Consider the following 22778-nt stretch of genomic DNA (forward strand, 5'->3'; position numbering starts at 1 on the left):
ACATTTTTGTTGTGGATCTTTTTTTTTTATTTTATTTTTTTAAAATTTTATTTTGATTTGGGTGAAGATTTACAGAGTAAATTCACTTTTCATACAGCAGTTCACATAATATACTTTGTCTCATGTCATTGTGTGGTATATATTCTTGTCAGAGCGGCACCAGGTAACCAGAACAGTAAGTTTTCACAATTTTTCTTAAGAGCATTTCAGTACTTAGGCTCTGGTTAGCTGTCAAATGCCTTAGAAACTATGCCATCAGAGCTCCGCATTTCCTTTGCATAAATCTCATATTAAAAATTAAATTAATGCACACTTCCTTTTATGTTGTGAAAGGAAGTATTTCACAGAACTTTCAAGTTAAGTGTCCTATGTATATATACTCAGGAATGCAGCAATCAATTCAAGGGAATTTCATGGAGTGCCTGAGCGGTGCAAATAGTTAATGTGCCTGGCTACACCTCAGAGAAAAAGTCTGCAATCTACTTCCAAACAATCAACCATTGAAAACCTCATAGAGCAGTTCTACTCTGGTACACATGGGGTCACCATGACTCAAAATTGACTTGATGGCAGCTGTTTTTTTTTTTAAATATAATGTGCATATTTTTAATCTTATTATCTCTAATCATGTTTTTATTAATATCCTTGGCTTCCTGCAGTGATCTACTGTCTAAAGTTCAGTGTAGCAGCAAAACTGTGAAGGTGGGCTGGGGAGAAGGAGAAACTACAGTGATAACTGGTCCTCTCCTCTAATAACTAAAAAGCAGAATTCCCTCTAAATGAAGTCCAGTAATTTTTTTATTTTATTTTTAATTTTGCAGTGTTTCCTCTCCTCCCCTCCCATCCAACAAAGAAACGTTTGTAACCAGCAAAGAAAGTTTCCTTCCATATATAAACCTTTCCTTGAAGTCCAGTAATTTTTAAGAATTGAAATTTCAGGGGTATCTCTTACCTGAATAGTCCTAAACTTGTATGATACTAAGGTGCTATAAAAATTACAACAACCATCCAGTTTGTATCACTCTGGGTAACTCATACGTCTTCAAACATTATCTTCCAATATCATTTAAGATAAACTTTTAAATTTTAAGAACACACAAATCACTTACTTTCACCTTCCTGAAGCATTTTCAGTAGCTGTGCATTTCTTGCCTTTACTTCTTTATACTTTACCTAAAAGTCAAAGAAAAAAGGTTTAATTTTTTAAAAAACAAATTATGTAATTCACAATTTACTATAAATTTATGGAACTCTAAATTCTAGACTTGCTCAAAGACAAATTAGAATAAAATAGGACAGAGCAAACTACACTCAGAACTGTTGATTAAAAATCACTGGTACAATAGATATTAACATCATAAGTGACTGAAAATCAAAGAGAGGTATAAAAGTGGAGAAAACTCAGAATAATAGTAAATCTTCTTCTTTTCCTCCTCAAATAAAATCCATATACAATTCAAAATAATTTAGATGAAAAATAGGAAAATGAGCCAGCACTGTCCAGCAATACACTAGAATTTTCTTTATCTATTATCTACCACTGTGGACACACACTTTAAATGCAACGAGTGTGAGTGAGATACTGGATTTTCATTTTTGTTTAAGTTTAGATAGATACAGGAAATGGTTATTGGCCTATAAAGCACAGTTCTATACTTTCTTGGTTAATATAGCCTTTACCAATTTCTCATTATTTCACTGACTAAATTATTATTATTATAGTAATTCTCTGGCTGACATGAATTAGCAGTTTACTGAAATACCTTTCAAATCTTTTTCTATACCTTTTCCCAAATGGCATAGCTTCTTCGCACACTTCATAAATGACAGTTATACACTTATAAAGAAGAATTGTGCTCCCACATTAACATCAATATTCCAGAGAAATTTTTTCCTTATATTTGACCCTTCAAGTTTTGTTAACTCTTCTCTGAATTACTTATAGAGATATAATACACTAATACACTACAGAAAAATAATATATTTAATACATCACAGAAAAACAAGAGCCTAAAGAAACAGATCATTATAAGAAACCTGTCATTTCTTCTCTCAACATATACAAAAATATGTATAGAAGTTACAAGATCCAAAAATCACTCTTATAAGACAAATTCAAATGTATGGATATCCAATACAGATGGTTTTTACTAAAGAGGACTCTGCCTATTAAATTGCTGATGACATACCAATAACACTTACTGAGCAGTATTACAGAGGGAACCATTTGGAACAGCTAAGGGAGACAAAATTGTTTGTCAGTTTGTCATACTGTGGTAACCTGCGTGTTGCTCTAAGGCTGAAGGCTATGCCACTGGTGTTTCAAATGCAGCAAGGTTACCCATGGTAGACAGGTTTCAGCAGAGCTTCCAGACTAAGACAAGCTTGGAAGAAAGAAGAGGCCATCTACTTCTCAAAAAATTGGCCAGTGAAAACCTTATGAATAGCAGTGAAACACTGTGATACATTACTGGAAAATTTTATCAAAAGCCTTGAAACACTGTCCGATATAGTGCCAGAAGATGAGCCCCTCAGGTCAGAGGGCACTATACAACTGGGAATAAGCTGCCTCCTCAGAGTAGAGCCACCTTAACGATGTGGATAGAGTAAAGCTTTGGGGACCTCCATTTGCTAATGTGGCATGACTCAAAGAAGAAACAGTTGTAAACATCCATTCATAATTGAAACATGGAATGTACAAAGTATGAATCTAGGAAAATTGGATGTTGTCAAAAGTGAAGTGGAACACATTAAAGATTGATATCCTATGCATTAGTGAGCTGAAATGGACTGATTTTGGCCATTTTGAATCAGATAACCATATGATTTACTATGCTGGGAATGACAAATTGAAGAAGAGTGGTGTGGCATTTATCCTCACACCTACAGGGAAGACCCATTACTACTACTATTATTCAAATTTACACACCAACCACCAAAGCCAAAGATGAGGAAATTGAAGATTTTTACCAACTTCTGCAGTCTAAAGTTGACAAAACATGCAATCAAGTTGTATTGATTATCACTGGTGACTGGAATGCAAAAGCTGGAAACAAAGAAGAATCACCGATGGAAAATATTGCCTTGATGATAGAAATAACAGTGGAGATCACACAACAGAAGTTTGCAAGACCAACGACTTATTCGCTGCAAATACCTTTATTCAACAACACAAACAGCGGGTATACACATGGACTTGGCTAGATGGAGTACACAGGAAATCAGATTGACTACATCTATGGAAAGAGGCGATAGAAAAGCTCAATATCTTCAGCCAGAACAAGGCCAGGAGCTGACTGTGGAACAGACCATCAACTGCTCATATCCAAGTTCAAGGTGAAATTGAAGACCATTAAAACAAATCCATGAGAGCCTAAATATGACCTTGATTATATCCTTCTTGAATTTAGAGACCATCGAAAGAACAAATTTGATGCACTGAACATCACTGACTGAAAACCAGAGGAATTGTGGTATGACATTAAGGACATAAGCAAAGGTCATTAAAAGGTCAGGAAAGAAAAGACCAAAATGGATGTCAGAAAAGACTCTGGAACTTGCCCTTGAACAGCAAGTAGCTAAAGCAAATAGAAGAAATGACAAAATAAAAGAGCTGAACAGAAGATTTCTAAAAGCAGCTTGAGAAGACAGAGTCAATTATTATATGAAATGTGCAAAGACCTGGAGTTAGAAAACCAAAAAGGAAGAACACGCTTGGCATTTCTCAAGCTGATAGAACTGAAGAAAAAATTTAAGCCTTGAGTTGCAATACTGAAAGATTCTATAGACAAAATATTAAATGATGGAGAAAATATCAAAAGATTAAAGGAATATGCAATCATTGTGCCAAAAAGAATTGGTCCATGTTCATCCATTTCAGGAGGTAGCATATGATCAAGAACCAATGGTTCTGAAGGAAGAAGTCAAAGCTGCACTAAAGGAATTAGCAAAAAACAAGACTCTGGGAATTGACGGAATACCCACTGAGATGTTTCAACAAATGGATGCTGCACTGGAGGCACTCACTCGGCTATGCCAAGAGATTTAGAACACAGCTACCTGGCCAACTGACTGAAAGAGATACATATTTGTACCCATTCCAAAGAAAGGTGATCCCACAGAATGTGGAAATTATCGAACAATATCACTAATACCGTATGCAACTAAAATCTTACTGAAGATAATTCATAAATGGGTGCAGCAGTATATTGACAGAGAACTTCCAGAAATGCAAACTGGCTTCAGAAGAGGATGTGAAATGAGGGATATCATTGCTAATGTCAAATGGACCTTGGCTGAAAGCAAAGAATACTAGAAAGATGTTTACATATGTTTTATTGACCATGCAAAAGCATTTGATTGTGTGGATCATAAAAAATTATGGGTAACACTGAGAAGAATGAATTCCAGAATACTTAATTGTACTCATGGGGAATGTGTACATAGACCAAGAGGCTGTTGTTTGAACAGAACAAGGGAAGACTGCATGGTTTAAAATCAAGAAGGGAGTGCCTCAGGGTTGTATCCTTTCACCATACTTATTCAATCTGTATGCTGAGCAAATAACCCAAGAAGCTGGACCATATGAAGAAGAACATGGCCATCAGGATTAAAGGAAGACTCATTAACAACCTGCAATACACAGATAACACAACTCTGCTTGCTGAAAGTGAGGATGACTTGAAGCACTTACTGATGAAGATTAGACTACAGTCTGCAGTATGGATTACACGTCAATATAAAGAAAACAAAAACCCTCACAACTGGACCAGTAAGTAGCATCACGATAAATGGAGAAATGATTGACGTTGTCAAGGACTTCATATTACTTCATTCTACAATCAACACCAATGGAAGCAGCAGTCAAGACATCAGATAAAATTGCATTGGGCAAATCTGCTGCAAAAGACTTCTCTCAAGTCTGAAAAGCAAAGATGTCTCATTGAAGGCTAAGGTACGGCTAACCCCATGGTATTTTCAATCTCCTCATATGCATGTGAGAGCTGGACGATGAATAATTGTGGTGCTGGCAAAGAATACCAAGAGAACCATGGACTGCTAAAAGAACTAACAAATCTGTCATGGAAGAAGTGCAGCCAGAATGTTCCTTGGAAGCGAGAATGGCCCAACTTCATCTCACCTACTTTGGTCATGTTATCAGAAGGGACCATTCCCTGGAGAAGGATATAATGCTTGGTAAAGTAGAGGGTCAACAAAAAAGAGGACCCTCAACGAGATGGATTGACACAGTGACTGCAATGATGGGCTCAAGTATAGCAAGGATAGTGAGGCTGGCACAGGACTGGACAGTGTTTCATTCTGTTGTACATAGAATGGCTATGAGTCAGAGGCCACTCAATGGCTCCTAACAACAACAACAACAGTATACAGATAATACATTGAACAAAAGTACATAAAATAGTAAATATAAATATTAAAGTAGTAAGTATAAATATTTCTGTGATGCTTAGAGATAGACGAGGAAGACAAGTCAGATGGAAACATTCAAATATCACAGACTAAACATATTCAGTCAACTACAACTATATTTACTCTGGAACTTCCACTCAGGGCTTCAACCTCTGTTAATAGTTTTTCAAACTCTATCTGTAGCCTTTTGTCCAAGGTCCAGATCAGTACACACAGAAGCACTTTTTATGTAAGCCTTAAGGTCTACAGTAAGCTTATAAGCTGCAAATGAGAAAAACTATCCTTGAAAATTCCTTCTATCACCCATAAAAATACAGTATAAGATATACTTTTTTTAATACAACCCTATATAGTAAATGTATGTATAAGACATAATTGTACAAAATACTAGTATAGTACAATATATACTACTAAGTATGAAACATGTAACACTCTTATTATTCTGTTGTTTGAACAGAACAAGGGAACACTGCATGGTTTAAAATCAAGAAGGGAGTGCCTCAAGGTTGTATCCTTTCACCATACTTATTCAATCTGTATGCTGAGCAAATAACCCAAGAAGCTGGACTATATGAAGAAGAACAAGGCATCAGGATTAGAGGAAGACTCATTAACAACCTGCGATACACAGATAACGCAACTCTTATTAAAAATACTTATTAGTATTTTTAGTTTCATAAAAAGAGAACATATAAAGGCAATTAAGTTAAATGCACAGATGTTATGACTCCACTGTGTCCAACTACATGCTGAATATCTAATGCCTGCATGTCTTACAGCCATTTCAAACTCAGTACGTCTAAAATGAAATCCTGAAGTTCCAACTCCTCAAACCAGTTTAAAAATGTGCTCCTCCTCTTACACTTAATACCTCTTGTTTTCCCCAATTATCTTCACTTCACGTCTCAGCTACGTCACTATCCTAAAAAAATGATTCTCATGTCACTTTTTTTCTAAAGACTTCTACTGCCCTCCATTTGTCTAAAGTCCAAATGCCTTTAAATTCTGACCTCAACTAACATCTCCAAACTCACCTTCTACAACTTCCCAATACCCTAAATTTCAGCAACATTGTACTTCCTACCATTCCCTGAATGTGACTGTTCAAGCATCTGTATCTTTGTATATGTTACTCTCTCAGGGCAGGGGGGATCTCTTTCTTTTAAATTCTTACCAATTACAAATGGCCATAACTCATTCATTCCTTTGTCTGTGCTTCTGGAGTACTCTGTCAAATCTCAATTATAAATCCTAACGTTGTCTTATAATTATTTACATGTGTATCTTCCTCATTCAACTACGAGGTTCTTGCTATTTCATTTTGGAATTCCCTGGGCCAAGTACATGGTAAGTGCTCAACTAAAGCTAACTAAAATATAAGGGACAAATAAAAAGCTACAGGAGATGGGTTGGTGCAAAATGAAAAGGTTTTAGCAGGGATGATTCTCAAGGCATGAGTGAGTACAAGAGGAAGGGAGATTTAAGAACTACCAGGGCTGACATGTGAACAACTATTAGTCAAAGAAGAACAACGCTTTAGATGATTAAGAGATTTTAAAAAGCCTAAGAGAGGAAGTTAGAAGCAACAGGTAAGTCTGTGGTTAAAAATAAGCTGTATATTCACTCAAATTATATATCACTGATCAGAGTTCAAAAACATAACAAAGTATCCAATATATTAAATATACTTACACAGAAGAAAAACAGAAAATAGGCAAATGAATAGAATATTTTATTTTGCAACAATAAATAAGCACAGACCTCCCACTGAGTGATCACATTTTTCAGCTTCTGGATTTCAGCATCTTTCTTTTCAAGTTCCAACTTTAGTCTTTCAATTCTTCCATCTTTCAGAACCACATCCTGAGAAAGAGAAAAATACTATTTTAAGAGAGATTGTTTTTCGATTCTGGTTTACATAATTCCTTGTGAGAAGTTTAAGAGGTAAAGCCTTAATTTTAATTTATTTTCTAAAGCAACCTTAAACTGTTGAACTGTATTTCCATATACTGAAACAGCTAATCAATCATCTAATCCTAATAATGTACAGTGTTAAGTAGGTAAGATATTTATGATTAATTGCAAACTACAAACATAACCTGTAACAACATCAGGGCTTGAAATTATATAGTCTATCCTGGAAGAAATATATTAAAAACTGCTCTGTAAGAAGTTACTATTAATCTATCTTGAAAAGTCAAAAGAAAATTTTGAAAAAAATAAAAAGTATATTAAAATTTTACCTAAATCACAATAAAAAGATAAACAAATACAAAGTATAAAAATAAAGAACTTTACTCTATGTCAATCATTACCAGTTGGAAGATATAGCTAGAAAAATTATTTCCGAACAGCAATAAAAGAAAATGCTTAAGAATAACTTTAGGAAATGTCTAGGATCTATACTAAGAAAATTACAGAACTTTAGAAAAGAACACAGAACAAAGTATGTTTATAGTTGGGAAGACTAAGTATCACAGTATACATTCAATAAAATTTTAATAGAAATTCCAACAGGATTTTGTGCTTTGGAACTTAGCAAGATAGCCAAAACTTTATCTGGTAGAATAAATAATGGAAACAAATGACAAGTTAAAGGGGTAAATAGGGATGTGCGCCACCAAATAATTGTATATTACAAACAAAGATAATTGAAATAGTATGTTTATGGTGCCAGGGTTGATGGAGCAGTGTACCAGAAAAGAAAGTCCAGAAATAGACATAAGAAGATGGATGAATTTATTATAATATAAAGATAACTTAAAGAAATGAATTAAGGTTGGATTATGGGAATATGGTAGGTTACAGGACAAATAGCTAACTGGGAAAAATCAAGTTAAATCTCTGTCATCTTGCACCATATATCAAAGTAAATAAATTTTAATGTAAAAAAAATCAACATTAAGTCACACTTTTAATGCTTATAAATTGGTTTTATTTCAATAAAGAGTAATGTGGCAACATAAACTTATTCCACAAATACTCGCTGAGCATCTAAATGCTAGGTAGTGTGTGTACAATGGTGAAGAGAACAGAAAAGATTCTTAACATCCTGGGACTTGTCTGAGATAAGAGGCAGATATCATATAAATACTGTAATTACAAACCAATATATAAGCTATGAAGGAAAGAAACACAGTGCTGTAAAGAAAATAATGTGGTTTATTCAATTGTGGACCAGGGAAGTGCTCTGTGAAGTAGTAACACTTTGGATAAGCATTCAGTGATGGGTAGGATTGGCTAATTAAAAAGTGGCATTTAGAGCTTTCTAGGAACAAAGACTCGACGGCACATAACAGCAACAGCAACAGGAACAAAGAAGGGAGCTCTGGTAGCATAGTGGCTATGGCACTTGACTGCTAACCAGAAGGCTGGCGGTTCAAATCCACCAGCCACTCCTCGGAAGGAAGATGGGGCAATCTACTTCCATAGTGATACTGCCTCAGAAACCCAAGGAGGTCTGACTCGACGGCAAACAACAAAAACAACAACAGGAACAAAGAACAGAATTTGTAAAGACCTTGAGGCAGGTTAAGAGCCAGGAGAATTGAAGAAAAAAGGAGGGCAATGTAGCTGGAACATACTAGGGAGAAGATGGTAAAAAATGACTTTGGAGAGGTGAAGGCTGATCATGGAGGGCTGTGATGGCCACAAGAAAAAGTCTGCATATTATTCTGATTAAAGCAGCAGAAAGCCAGTGACAGATTTTAAGCAGGACTGTTGCACTGTCAGATTTATGTTTATAAAGAATCACTCTGGCTGCTACATGGAAACATACTGGAATGAAGTAAGACAGAAGTGGAAAGGACTTTTAATTGCTACTTTAAGTCCAGGTCAGAGATGATAATGCCTTTGAATAAAGTGAAAGCAATTTAAATGGACAGAAGTATATGTATTTGAGAAATAATCTGGAGAAAGAATCAACAGCATTTGGTGAGAGGTTTAATATGGCAGGTGAGGAAGATAGAAACTTCACACAAGTTTCTATTTTAAGGAAAAAGAAGAATAGATCAAAATTAGAAATATATATACACTATTAAGCTCAGGGGGAGCTCTGGTAGCATAGTGCCTAAGGTACTTGACTGCTAACCAGAAGGCTGGTGGTTCAAACCCACCAGCCACTCCTCGGAAGGAAGGCTGGGCAATCCTACTTCTGTAGTGATACTGCCTCAGAAACCCAAGGAAGGGTCGCTAGGAGTCAGGGCTGACTCGATGGCACATAACAACAACAACAACATTAAGCTCAGGAAACTTACATCTAGGTATTTATCCCAACGTAAAGAGGTAAGTGACTGAGGGAAAGTATCTATAGGAGTGTTCACTGCAAATCTGTTTATTACAACAAATAATTGGATATAAATTTAAATGTATGATATAGGTTAAATATGGTAAATTTACAAACTAGAAAACTCTGTATGAGGCTATAGAACCGTAATATATATTCACATAATTTCAAAATCAGATATGCAAAAATAATTCGAAAATACATCACAAATTTAATAATACAATTTTCACTTTATTGTTTAAAAACTTTTATAAAAATTATTTTATATTCCATTTATATTCACTATATATTCACTCATCTGTCAGCCACCACTTGTCTGTCAGTTTGTTGTACTGTGGTGGCTTGTGTCTTGCTGTGAGGCTGGAGGCTATGCCACCAGTATTTCAAATACCAGCAGGGTCACCCATAGTGGAAAGGGATCAATGGAGCTAAGACAGATTTAGAAGGAAGAAGGTGCCATCCACTTTTCATAGCACTGGCCAATGAAAACTTTATGAACAGCAGTGAAACACTGTTGGATATATCACTGGAAAACTTTATAAATAGCCCTGAAACACTGTCTGATATAGTGCCAGAAGATGAGCCCCTCAGGTCAGATGGCACCCAGAATACGACTGGGGAAGAGCTACTTCCTCAAAGTAGAATCAAACTTAATGACATGGATGGAGTAAGCTTTCAGGACCTCCATTTGCTGATGGGGTGCAACTCAAAATGGGAAGAAACAGCTGCAAACATGCATTAATAATTGGAACGTGGAATGCAAGAAATTTGGAAGTTGTCAAAAATGAAGTGGAATGAATAAAGATCGATACCCAAGGCATCAGTGAGCTGAAATGGACTGGTTTTGGCCATTATGAATCAGACATTCATGTGATCTACCACACCAGTAATGACAAATTAAAGAGGAATGGCATGGCAATTCACTGTCACAAAGAATGTTTCAAGATCTATCCTGAAATACAATGCTGTCAGTGATAGGATAATCTTTATATGCCTACGAGGAAGATGAGTTAATACTACTATTCAATTTACACACTAACCACTAAGGCCAAAGGCAAGGAAAATGAAGAATTTTACCAACTTCTGCTGTCTGAAACTGACAAAACATGCAATCAAGATGCATTCATTATTTCTGGTTACTGGAATGCAAAAGTTGGAAACAAAGAAGAATTACTGGTAGATGGAAAATATGGCCTTGGTGATACAAATGACACTGAAGATCCAATGGCAGAACTTTTTAAGACCAACGACTTATTCATTGCAAATACCTTTTTTCAGCAACATAAACTGGCTATATACATGGACTTTGCCAGATAAAATACACAGGAATCAGATCAACTACATCTGTGGAAAGAGGCAATGGAGAAGCTCACTATCCTCCACCAAAGAAGGCCAGGAGCTGACTGTGGAACAGACCATCAACTGCTCATATGCAAGTTCAAGCAGAAGCTAAAGACAATTAAAACAATTCCATGAGAGCTCAAATATGACCTTGATTATATCCCAAATGAATTTAGAGACCATATGAAGAACATATTTGATGCACTAAACACCAATGACCAAAAACCAGAGGATTTGTGAGATGACACTGAGAACATCATCTGTGAAGAAAGCAAAAGGTCATTAAAAAGACAGGAAAGGAAGAAAAGACCAAAATGGATGTCAGAAGAGACTTTGAAACTTGCCCTTGAATAGAAAGTAGCTAAAGCAAATGGAAGAAATTACAAGATAAAAGAGCTGAACAGAAGATTTCAAAGAGCAGCTCGAGCAGACAAAGTCAATTATGATAATGAAATGTACAAAGCCCTGGAGTTAGAAAACCAAAAGGGAAGAATATGCTCAGCATTTGTCAAGCTGAAAGAAATGAAGGAAAAATTCCAAGCCTTGAGTTGCAATAGTGAAAGATTCTGTGAGCAAAATATTGAATGATGCAGGAAGCATCAAAAGAAGATGGAAGGAATACAGAGTCACTGCTCAAAAAGCAATGGTCGAAGTTCAGCTATTTCAGGAGGTGGCATATGCTCAAGAATCAATGGTACTGAAGGAAGAAGTTGAAGCTGCACTGAAGGTATTGGCAAAAAACAAGGCTCCACTTATTCATCTATGCCAAGAAATTTGGAAGACAGCTACCTGGCCAACTGACTAGAAGAGATCCATATTTGTACCCATTCCAAAGAAAGGTGGTCCAACAAAATGTGGAAATTATCAAATGGTATCATTAATATCACACACAAGTAAAATTTTGCTGAAGATAATTCAAAAATGGTTACAGCAGTATATTGACGGGGAACTTCCAGAAATGCAAGCTGGATTCAGAAGAGGATGTGGAATGAGGGATAGCACTGCTGATGTCAGATGGATATTGGCTAAAAGCAAAGAATACCAAAAAGATGTTTACTTGTGCTTTATTGACTATGCAAAAACATTTGACTGTATGGATCATAACAAATTACGCATAACATGGAGAAAATGGGAATTCCAGAACACTTAATTGTATTCACAAGGAACTGATATATAGACCAGGAGGCTGTCATTCAAACAGAACAAGGGGCTACTGCACGGTTTAAGACTGGGAATGGTGTGCGTCAGGGCTGTATCCTTTCACCGTACTTATTCAACCTGTATGCTGAGCAAATAATCTGAGAAGCTGGACTCTATGAAGAAGAACATTGCATCAGGATTGGAGGAAGACTCGTTAACAACCTGCAATATGCAGACAACACAACCTTGTTTGGTTAAAGTGAAAATGACTTGAAGCACTTACTGATGAAGATTAAAGACTATATAGTCTGTAGTATGCATTACACCTCAGCATAAAGAAAACAAAATTCCTCGCAACTGGACCAATAAATAGCATCATGATAAATGGGGAAAAGATTGAAGTTGTCAAAGAGTTCATATGACTGGATCCACAATCAATGCCAATGGAAGCAGCAGTCAAGAAATCAGATGTTGTACTGCACTGGGCAAATGTGCTGCAAAAGACCTCTTTAATGTGCTGAATAGCAAAGATGTCTCTTTGAAGACTACGGTGCACCTAACCTAAGCCATGGTATTTTCAATAGCCTCAAATGCATGTGAAAGCTGGAAAACGAATAAGGAAGATCAAAGAAGAGTTGATGCTTTTGAGCTGTAGTATTGGCAAAGAATACTGAAAGTATCATGGACTGTCAAAAGACAAACAAATCTGTCCTGGAAGAAGTATAGCCAGAATGCTCTTTGGAAGCCAGAATGGCCAGACTTCATCTCACCTACATTGGTCATGTTGTCAGAAGGGACCATTGCCTGGAGAAGGATATAAGCATGATAAAGTGGTGGGTCAGCAAAAAAGGGGAAGGCCCTCAATGAGATGAACTGGCACAGTAGCTGCAACGATAGGCTCAGGTATAGCAAGGACTGTGAGGATGGCATACAACTGGGGAGTGTTTTGTTCTGTCGTACATAAGGTTGCTATGAGTCAGAGCTGACTCAATGACACCTAACAATAACTGTATATTACTTTTTAATATATATAAATTATATATATTTAATAAGTAAAATACTATTTTAAGTTTGAAAATACATAAAGCACATAAGTATTAAAATAAAATCTACATGAATATGAGTATTATCTTTGAATAGGAATGTCCTTCTGAACATGACATCAAAGACAGAAAACAAAAAGAAAAAGAGTGATAGATTTAACTTGATATTTTTATCAAAAAATACTATAAATAAATATTATGCAATGTTAAAAAGGTAACAACGAATCTACAAAGCTCATCATAACATGGAAGAACCTCAAGGACCATATGCTAAGTCAATTACAAAAGGACAAGTATTATATGAGACCACTATTGTAACAAGTAAAGGTAAGGTTTCCATACAGAAAGAAATAGTCTTTGGTGGTTAGTAGGAGGCGGGAAGGTAATCACTAACTAGAGGGTAAACACATATTAACTTGGGTGAAAGGAAAGGCAGTATACAAGGGGGAGAGGTCAGTAAAAAACGATCAAAGGAAAAGAAGACACCTGGAGGAGCACAAGAGTTAAATGCAAAAGAGATAAATACTATTATACACACGATCTTGCAATAACAGTAATAACAATAATCTATGAGTGGATACAGAGACAGACATGCAAGTTGAACAAGTATGGGAAGGCAAATGGGACTACACCCGTAAATAAAAAATAGGTTTGGCATAAGGTATTTCTACATACGCACTTACATGTGTAGCAAATATATCCATCAATATAGTAGACTGTATAAGGTGCTATGGTGGTATAGTGCCTAAGGCATTTGACTACTAACCAGAAGGCTGGTGGTTCAAACCCACCAACCACTCTGCGGAAGGAAGACTGGGCAATCTACTTCTATAAAGATTTACCACCTAGGAAACGCAAAGGGCATCACTATGAGTCAGAATCGACTCAATGGCAGTGAGAGTTTGAGTGGACTGTAACAGAGGGCAGAGTTATAAAAAATTCTGAGCCATGACAAAACACCTTGAGGGAGTGAGTCGCTGGGCCTAGAGGCTCAGGACCATAATCTCAGGGGACACCAAGGTTAACTGGCATAACACAGTCCACAAAGAAAATGTTCTACATCCTAGTTGGCTGGGTAGGGTCTGGGATCTTAAAAGCTTGTGAGTGGCCACCTAAGCTACAACTTTGGTTTCCTCCATTTGGAGCAAAAAAGAGTTAAGAAAATGGGGAAAAAAACCAAAAACCTCATGCTGTTGAGTCAGATCCAACTCACAGTGACCCCCTCCTTGGGTTTCCGAGGTGGTATCACTACATAAGTAGATTGCCCAATCTTCCTTCCAAGGGGTGGCTGGTGAGTTTGAACAGCCAGCCTCCTGGTTAGCAGTCAAATGCCCTAGGCACTATGCCATCAGAGCTCCTGAGAAAATCAAAGACACATGGAAATAGTCTAAACAGCTAATGCAGTACAAAAACCTTAGCCTCCATGACCAAGACCAGAAGAAAGCAGATGCTGGATACAGCAGGAGAAAAATGTGGAACAAAATTCAAAATCACAAAAAATACCATACGCAGGCTCATTGGTCAGATAGAGACAGGCGGCACCCTTGAGACTATGGCCTTTAATCACTGAATTTAGGCCTAGAACTGAGCTCACCCCCCGTGGCTCAACTTTCAGCTACAACTGACAGGTCTATGAAGTGAACATAACACCTGAGAGGTACACACTCCTTAGAACAATCAACCACTGGAGATCAAAAGGGCAGCATTTGACCAGAAATAAAGTTCTTAAGGCAGGAAAGGACAGAAAAGAATGAACAGAAACAAGAAACACAGGGAAGAAGCAGGATGAGTGCTGTTTCACTGTGGGGATTAAAATCAATGGCATGAAATAAAATATGTATGAATTATTGAATGGAACCATTTGCCATGTAAGCATTCACCCAACTCACAATTAAAAGTTTACAAAAACACTACAAAGAAAACCAATAGGTCAATGAAAAACTGGGAAGAACAGTCACAATCTATAAAACAAGCATATGAAATGAAATGAATGAATGAAATGAATAAATAAAGAAGTATACACTCTTACTAGTAAGTAAAGAAATATTTTATCAAATTGGTATATTACATTTTTTAAACATTTTTTTCTCTGTGTAGGCAATGGAAGGCAATTTAGTCATAAATAGTATATAAGAATTAATTAATAATCTGAAATGCTCATCATCTGTATTTAATTGAAAAAGTGGTCCATGTAACAGTTTCTACATTAATGAGGATGGGGTGGGGTAGAGAGTACATATCCAGGTATGCCAAATAACTACAATAGTCCTTTCTAGGTTGTTAAGATTGGGGTGTCCCCCCCTTCACCTGTAAATTTATGATGATAATGGCAACAAGAACTTAACAGGTAACTGTGAGAATTAAGTAAGAGCATGCATTTTCAGTTCCTAATACAAGTCCATCAATACCCATGGAAGCAGCAGCAGTAAAGAAATCAGACATCGTATCGCACTAGGCAAATGTGCTGGAAACGGCTTCTTCAAAGTGTTAAGGAGCAAAAATGTCACTTCAAAGACTAAGGTGCACCTACCCCAAACCATGGTATTTTCAATCACCTCATATGCATGTGAAAACTGGACAATGAATAAGGAAGACCGAAGAGCTGATGGCTTTGAATTGTGGTGTTGGCAAAGAATACAGAAAATACCATGGACTGCCAAAGAATGAACAGATCTTTACTGAAGGAAGTACAGCTGAATGCTCCTTAGAAATGAGAGAACTGTCTCGTCTACTTTGGTCATTGTGGTAGTTAAGGCTATGTGTCAACAGCTCTGGTGGCGTAGTGCTTAAGGCATCTGACTGTGAATCAGAAGGCTGGCGGTTCAAACCCATCAGCCACTCCTCGGAAGGCAATCTACTTTTGTAGAGATATTGCCTCAGAAACCCAAGCATGGCACATTCTGTTGTACATAGGGTTGCTGTTGAGTCAAAGCCGACTTGGCAGCACCTAACAATAACAATACAGGTCTTGCAGGATAGATATAATAAGCTCTCAAATATGTATTTTTGCCATTATCATCATTTCTTCATTTTACTTTATATATAATGTTCCCAAAATTCCTACAACAGATAACACATTTTAAAACAAAAAATCATATTGTTTTAATGTATGTATATTTGTAAAATAAAGTCCTATATTTTAATAAATGCATCTTAAACATTACTTTCTAAGAATAGGATAGAGATATATAACATGGGGAAGAAAGGGTATATGATATAAAGCCTATGCTCACAAGGGATTTGCAATTAAAAATAGTAATAAAGATGTGCTGTGTGAAATATGCTATAAGAAATGCAAAATACTACTGTTGTTGTTGTTGTTATGTGCCATCGAGTCAGAGCCAACTCAGAGCAACCCCTCCTTGGTCTCCCGAGGCAGTATCACTATGGAAGTTCATTGCTTAACCTTCCTTCCGAGGAGTGGCTGGTGGGTTTGAACCGCCAGCCTTCCGGTTAGCAGTCAAGTGCCTTAGGCACTACGCTCAGGGTATATAAAAAAAGGACGATTATCCAGGTTTTCTGCTTTTGGTGTTTGGAGTTGGGCTGGGGCAGTAAGATAAAGCTTCAAGAAGGAGATGGCATGTGAAATGAGCCTTGAGCAAAGATGGGAAGACCCATCAGTCTGTGCTCTAGTTAGGGGAAAATTTAGAAGAGTACAGCTGAAAGTTAATTTGAGTGATGCTATACTGTAAAATAACACTTCTGTAATTAATTGATAGTGACATGTCACAGTAAGGAATGTTTTATACCATAACCCAGAATATACATACATGTGAATACATATGCATGCTTTGTGTATGTATAGACAAGTATACACACACACAGAGAAACCAATTTCATGAAACAAACAGGTGTCACATACTCTGACATTTTCTGTCTCATTTTTTTAAAAAGTGCTGTTAGCAACATACTAAATAGATTTCAGGACCTATAAAATGGGTTAGGACTTTCAGTTTGAAAAGCACAGCCTGAGGACTTTAAATGCCAGGTCAAGGACACTGTACTTAATTCATTAGATACTGTTTTAAGTATACAGCTTTGGCATGGTGGAAGCCATGCTTTATAGAAAGTTATATGCTAGCAGTGTGTTAAGATAAATGATCTGGGGTTAGAAGGCAGAAAAACTGGTCAGAAGATTACTGAAATAACACCAGTAAGAGACAATGAGGGCCTGAACTAGAGAAATGTCAGTGAGAATACAAGATAAATTTGAAAAATATTTCAAAGATTTAAAACTCCAAAATTCTGAAAATGAGAAAAGTGAAAAAGGAATTGTAGAGTCTGGATACTGAATAAACTTATGAAACCAAAAACAGAAATAATAAATCAAGCCAAATGCTTGGTTTGGAGAATATGATGAGGAGTTTGGGTTTAGATATGGTGAGTATAAGGTATCCATGGAACAAAAGAGTGAAGTTATGTCACAAAGGCAACGGACTAAAACAGCCTCAAAGCCATAAAACAGGAGGGAATCAGGAGCAGTTGATCCACCCAATGCTGGTGCAGCTGTGGAGAAATTAGTAAACTCACATCCTGCTGCTAGAAAATAATGTATCAAAAAAACATCAAAAGTAACACAGACATACATCCTTTGATTCAATTACCATTTTTAAGAATTTATTCCAAGGAAATAATTCACCAGAAAAATTATGCGCAAGGAATACCTACAGTGACCAATCCTAAACAACCTAAATGTTCAATAATAGGGCAACAGTTAAGTAAGTTAAATAAAGAATGTTAATCTGACAGAATGTATCACATTGTTTACAAAAGAGATTACAAAACTATACTTACTGTATGTATGTGAACTGTTGTATGGAAAGTGAATTTGCTCTGTAAATTTTCACCCAAATCACAGTTAAAAAAAAAACTATACTTATTGTAAAAATAAATTGTTTTTAAACATGCATGTGCCATTTCCCTGGAAAAGGAATATTCAAAAATGAACGCAAAGATTCAGTTAAGAACAGCAGAATTAGGGTTAATATATTTTCACCTTTAAGAATTCCTGGTACATTAGTATTGTTCTTGTTGTTAGGTACACACATATACACTGTATATATACACTGCATAAACAAAAGTATACACACACACACACACCACATGTAAGTTAAAAAGAAAAATAACCCATTATGCATATTAAGAATTAGAACATTACCAATACCTTTGCAGTACCTACATAGCCCTCCCCAATCATATCCCTTTCCCTCTCCTACTAATGATATCTACTATTATAAATTTTGGGGTTGTCCGTCTTTTGCTTTGGTTCTACTTTTAGTATATATCTATCTGTTAGGTCCCAGGATGGCATAAAGTTTGCACTCAACTGCTAACTTAAAGGGTGGCAGTTTAACCCACCCAGTGGTACTGTGGAAGAAAAGGCCTAGTTCTGTTAAGAATGCAGCTAAGAAATTGGGGGCGGGGGGGAAGATTATACCTAAGATAACCATATGCAACAGCTGTTTTCTGTAACACATGGAGTCACAGAACTTGAAATTGATATGACAGCAACAACAATAACAGCTAAGCAATATATTAAAGTTTTTATTTTTAAATTTATATAAATGATAGCAAAGTATTATGTGGAGACTTTCTTTTCTCATTAAATATTTTTTTTTACATTCATTCATGTTGGTATGTATAGTTGTGGTTCATTCATTTATCTTATTGATTTTGCCATCACAAGCAATTACATTTTGAAGATTCTTCCTAAACATGTCTCTAGTGCATAATCTAAGTACTCTACAACATAGGTCACACCTATCTTCAACTTTAATTATTAATGCTAAATTGTTTTCCAAAGTAGTTACACCAATTTGGATTTTCACTAATTGTGCATTACTGTTGTTCTATATCCTTACTAATACACTTCATATTGTTTATTTCCTATCTCTAAGGAGCCCTGGTGGCACAATGGTCAAGTGCTCTTCTGCTAATCAAACATAATCAAACATTGGGAGTTCAGATCATCAGCTGCTCTGCAGGAGAAAAAATCTGGTGGTCTGCTCTTATAAAGATTTCAGCTTAGGAAACCCAATGGGACATTTCTAGTCTGTCCTATAAAGGATCACAATGAGTCAGAATCTACTCTACAGGACACAACAACAATTCCTTTCTCTAGTCTACACCACCCTTTCAGTTTTCCTAGGCACTTCAGTGAAAATATTCCTATATAAAGCTTTACTCTCTACTGAAGAACCTTCAAAAACTCTTCACTGTTTACCAACAAAATTGTGAACAAGTCATTTAAGATCTTCCACAAACTTTTCCAACTAACCTTACATCAACCTTACCTTACTTACCAAACTTAGGCTCCTTTATGAACTATTTTAATTAAACTGGTTTACACTGCCTCCATACTTTAACTCATGGCATTCCAGTTTCTTCTCCTTCACCTCTGCAGCATGTTAAAACCATTCTGTTCAAAGTTTCAACTCAAACGCTATATTCTCTTCACAGAGTAATTTCTGGTTTTCATTCCTATGAATTCCTATCCTTTCATAACTACATCCTTTTTTGGACTTAACATTTTCTATCTTGTACAAAAATCTTCTGAATGCATACTGGGTACAACATGCTCTGCTAAACATTTTAAATCATAATTGCTAATTTTCCTAACAGTGCAAGAGAAACAGGTAACGGTAATTCCATCCCAATGTAACACAGCTAATGATCAGCAGAGCTGTATTTTGCATTATTAGGTTTGTTCGACTTCAAAGTCTGCTCCATTTCCACCATACTACACTATTGCTTTGTTTTGATTTTATCATTAATATTACTTAGTCATTTAATTGAACTTATATATACCCAAACTTTGTTCCACAAAGGTCTCAAGCAGCCAAGTATTTGCTGACATTTATTAATATTCTTCCTTCAGTTGAACCCACTCTTAGGCTTCCAGCCAAACAAAAGATAGACATATGAACTGAACATTTACATTAGGTAGATACACTCTTTGGAGAGAACAATCATGGGAGAATAAAAGGGCTATGTATGCACAGGGAGACAGCTTGGAGGGCAGGAGTATGGGGAAGAAGTGGGAGGGGAGATGTTGCACTGTGGGAGATTGTAGTCAGTGTCATGAGGCAAAGTGTATGTGAGCTGCTGTATGGAAAGTGAATTTGTTCTGTAAACTTTCACCCAAAACACAGTAAAATTTAAAAAAAAAAAACAACTTCTTCCTTCTATCCAAAAACTGGTCTGAGATGACAAAAACACCCACATGGATACAAAGGAAAAAAAATCATACTCTATGAAAGAGGAAGAAAATATGCAAACCACAAATATTAACATAGTTGCTTGGACTATACACAAAATTTAGCAGTCAAGGCAAAATAGAAAAACAATAAATTTACCAGAAAGGAAGAAGCTCACAAGTACCTTAGAGGAGGCAAGAATTTATGTTACCAAACTGAAAATACATTTTCATGTACAATAACATTATTTATAAACCAATCTTATTGGTGCATTAGGATAAAGAGTTCTTACGGTTCTTACTTCTCTTATGTCTTTTATAAGCTAACAACACAGTAGGTACTTAATTTGTCAACTACTGAATTTATCAGTCTTCTTAGTAAACAAGGAAATAACATCTATTAAAGACAGTAAAAAAGAAAAAAAAGTAACAAACTTAGAATTTGGAATAGCCACTGAATTTGTTGAAGTCATAAAGAGATCAATCAAAGGACTGTTGAGTAGAAATGAGGATATGGTAAAACTTACAATCCTTTCTCTTTCAGAAGAGAAAATTACCACTATTTAAAAATATTTTTTTCCAGCTTGCAAGCAACCATCCAAGGTACAGCTGGTCTCTTATTTCCCTGGAGCAACAGAGGAAAAAGGAAAGTCAGGAATAGTGGGAGGACTGAGAATGTCTGGCTAACTGCTTCCTTTGCCATGAGACCAGAAGAACTCAGTGGTGCCCAGGTACCATTACTGAATGTTTTGACCAAAGATTCTACAGAAGAATTCTCATCAAAAGAGAGAACATGCACAACAGAATTTCAAGTTCTCTTGGACTCCAGACTTTATGGAGCCATGGAAGCTGGATGAACCCCCAAAACTACTACCTTGAGATAATCTTTAAACCTTAAACCCTAAACCAAAAATATCCCTTCAAGTCTTCTTTAAACCAAACAACAGTTAAATTAACTAGTAAAGAATGTCTGCCATCAACTTGATTCTCTTTGAAGATCTATCAAATGGGATCAAACTGACAAAAACAATGAGAAAGATTAGAGAAGAACCTTATAGGGAGCAACAAGTTTATGTTAATGGAGGAGGAGTAACTCAGAACAGGAGGGTGAGAATGGCTGCATACCCCAAAGAATATAATCAAGTGACTGTAAAAACTTGAACTGGTGTTATGTTTTTGCTGTGTATACTCTCAAAACAAAAATAAATTATTTGAAAAAAAAAAATACTTGTTTTTCCAGCAATCCATGGTAGCCTAGAAATTAAATTAGAATAGAGAAGGTAGGTAACACTCAGAGTCATTGCTGCACAAGGCAAGAAGATAATAACAGAATATTAAGGACCAAAGGAAAAGTGTTCATGGGAACATTATTGAATTTACTTACTACTTAGGGTTCAGGCTGAGAGAATAGTTATTGATCGACTGGAGGTCAATTTTAAAGAATAGCTTCATAGTTCAGAGGAAGCAGGATAGAAGATAGCAGGATAGGTTGTGATGAGAAAAATATATGCAGACAAGAGCTGTAAGAAGGAAAGCACTTTTTCTATATCATGAGACCTCAGATTTGGCATGGGAGCTCTGGTAGCATAGTGGCTAAGGCACTTGACTGCTATCCACAAGGCTGGCAATTCAAACCCACCAGCCACTCCTCAGAAAGAAGGTTGGGCAATCTACTTCCGTAGTGATACCGCCTCAGAAACCCAAGGAGGGGTCACTGTGAGTCGGGTCCAACTCGATGGCACATAACAACAACAACAAGATTTGACATGAAGAAATATAGAACAGTCACACCTCTTCCTGGCTCCATGAATCTAGGAGTGAGGAATGAGTAGAGGAAGCATCCTTTTTCCTTACATAAAATATTTTGGGTAATATTGGCTTATAGCAAGGGTTGGCAAACTGTTTCCATAAAAGGGCCAATAATAAATATTTAGGCTATGCACAGTATCTAACACATTTTTTATAGATAATCCTTTAGAAATGTGAATACCATTCTTAGTTCGTGGACTTCACAAAAACATACTGCTGACCAATTTGACCCATGGGCCACAGTTTGCAGCCCTTGGTCTATAGGTTAAAATTTTAACCTCTTAGTTTCACAGGAAAGAATGTTAATAGCCTAAATCCAATCTTTCTCTCTCTAGACATGCCATCCCACTCACTCACTCTATACTTCTTAGATGTACAATTTTCCATTTTCCCGAATACTTAGTCTAAGGCCTTTCATAACTCTACGCTTTTGTTTTTGCTGTTCCCTTAGGCAGCAAAGTCTTCCTCCCATTTCTCAGCTTATGTAATTGGTCATCATTCAAAACCCAGCCCACAAATCACTTCTTTATATATC

General features: G+C 36.3%; 1 protein-coding gene across 1 annotated transcript in view; it reads right to left on the minus strand.

The window, feature by feature from the left end:
* Window positions 1-22778, minus strand: part of GKAP1 (G kinase anchoring protein 1) — a 112469-nt gene that overhangs the window by 4974 nt on the left and 84717 nt on the right. Inside the window, exons 7-8 of the mRNA XM_007938894.2 lie at window positions 7192-7293; window positions 1110-1173 (exon numbers count right to left, since the gene is read on the minus strand). Coding sequence (XP_007937085.1) covers window positions 1110-1173; window positions 7192-7293 — 166 coding nt within the window. The remainder of the gene's footprint in view (window positions 1-1109; window positions 1174-7191; window positions 7294-22778) is intronic.

Source organism: Orycteropus afer, unplaced genomic scaffold (genome assembly GCF_000298275.1).
Source record: "Orycteropus afer afer isolate SDZICR_OR568_19922 unplaced genomic scaffold, OryAfe1.0 scaffold00005, whole genome shotgun sequence".
NCBI lineage: Eukaryota > Metazoa > Chordata > Mammalia > Tubulidentata > Orycteropodidae > Orycteropus > Orycteropus afer.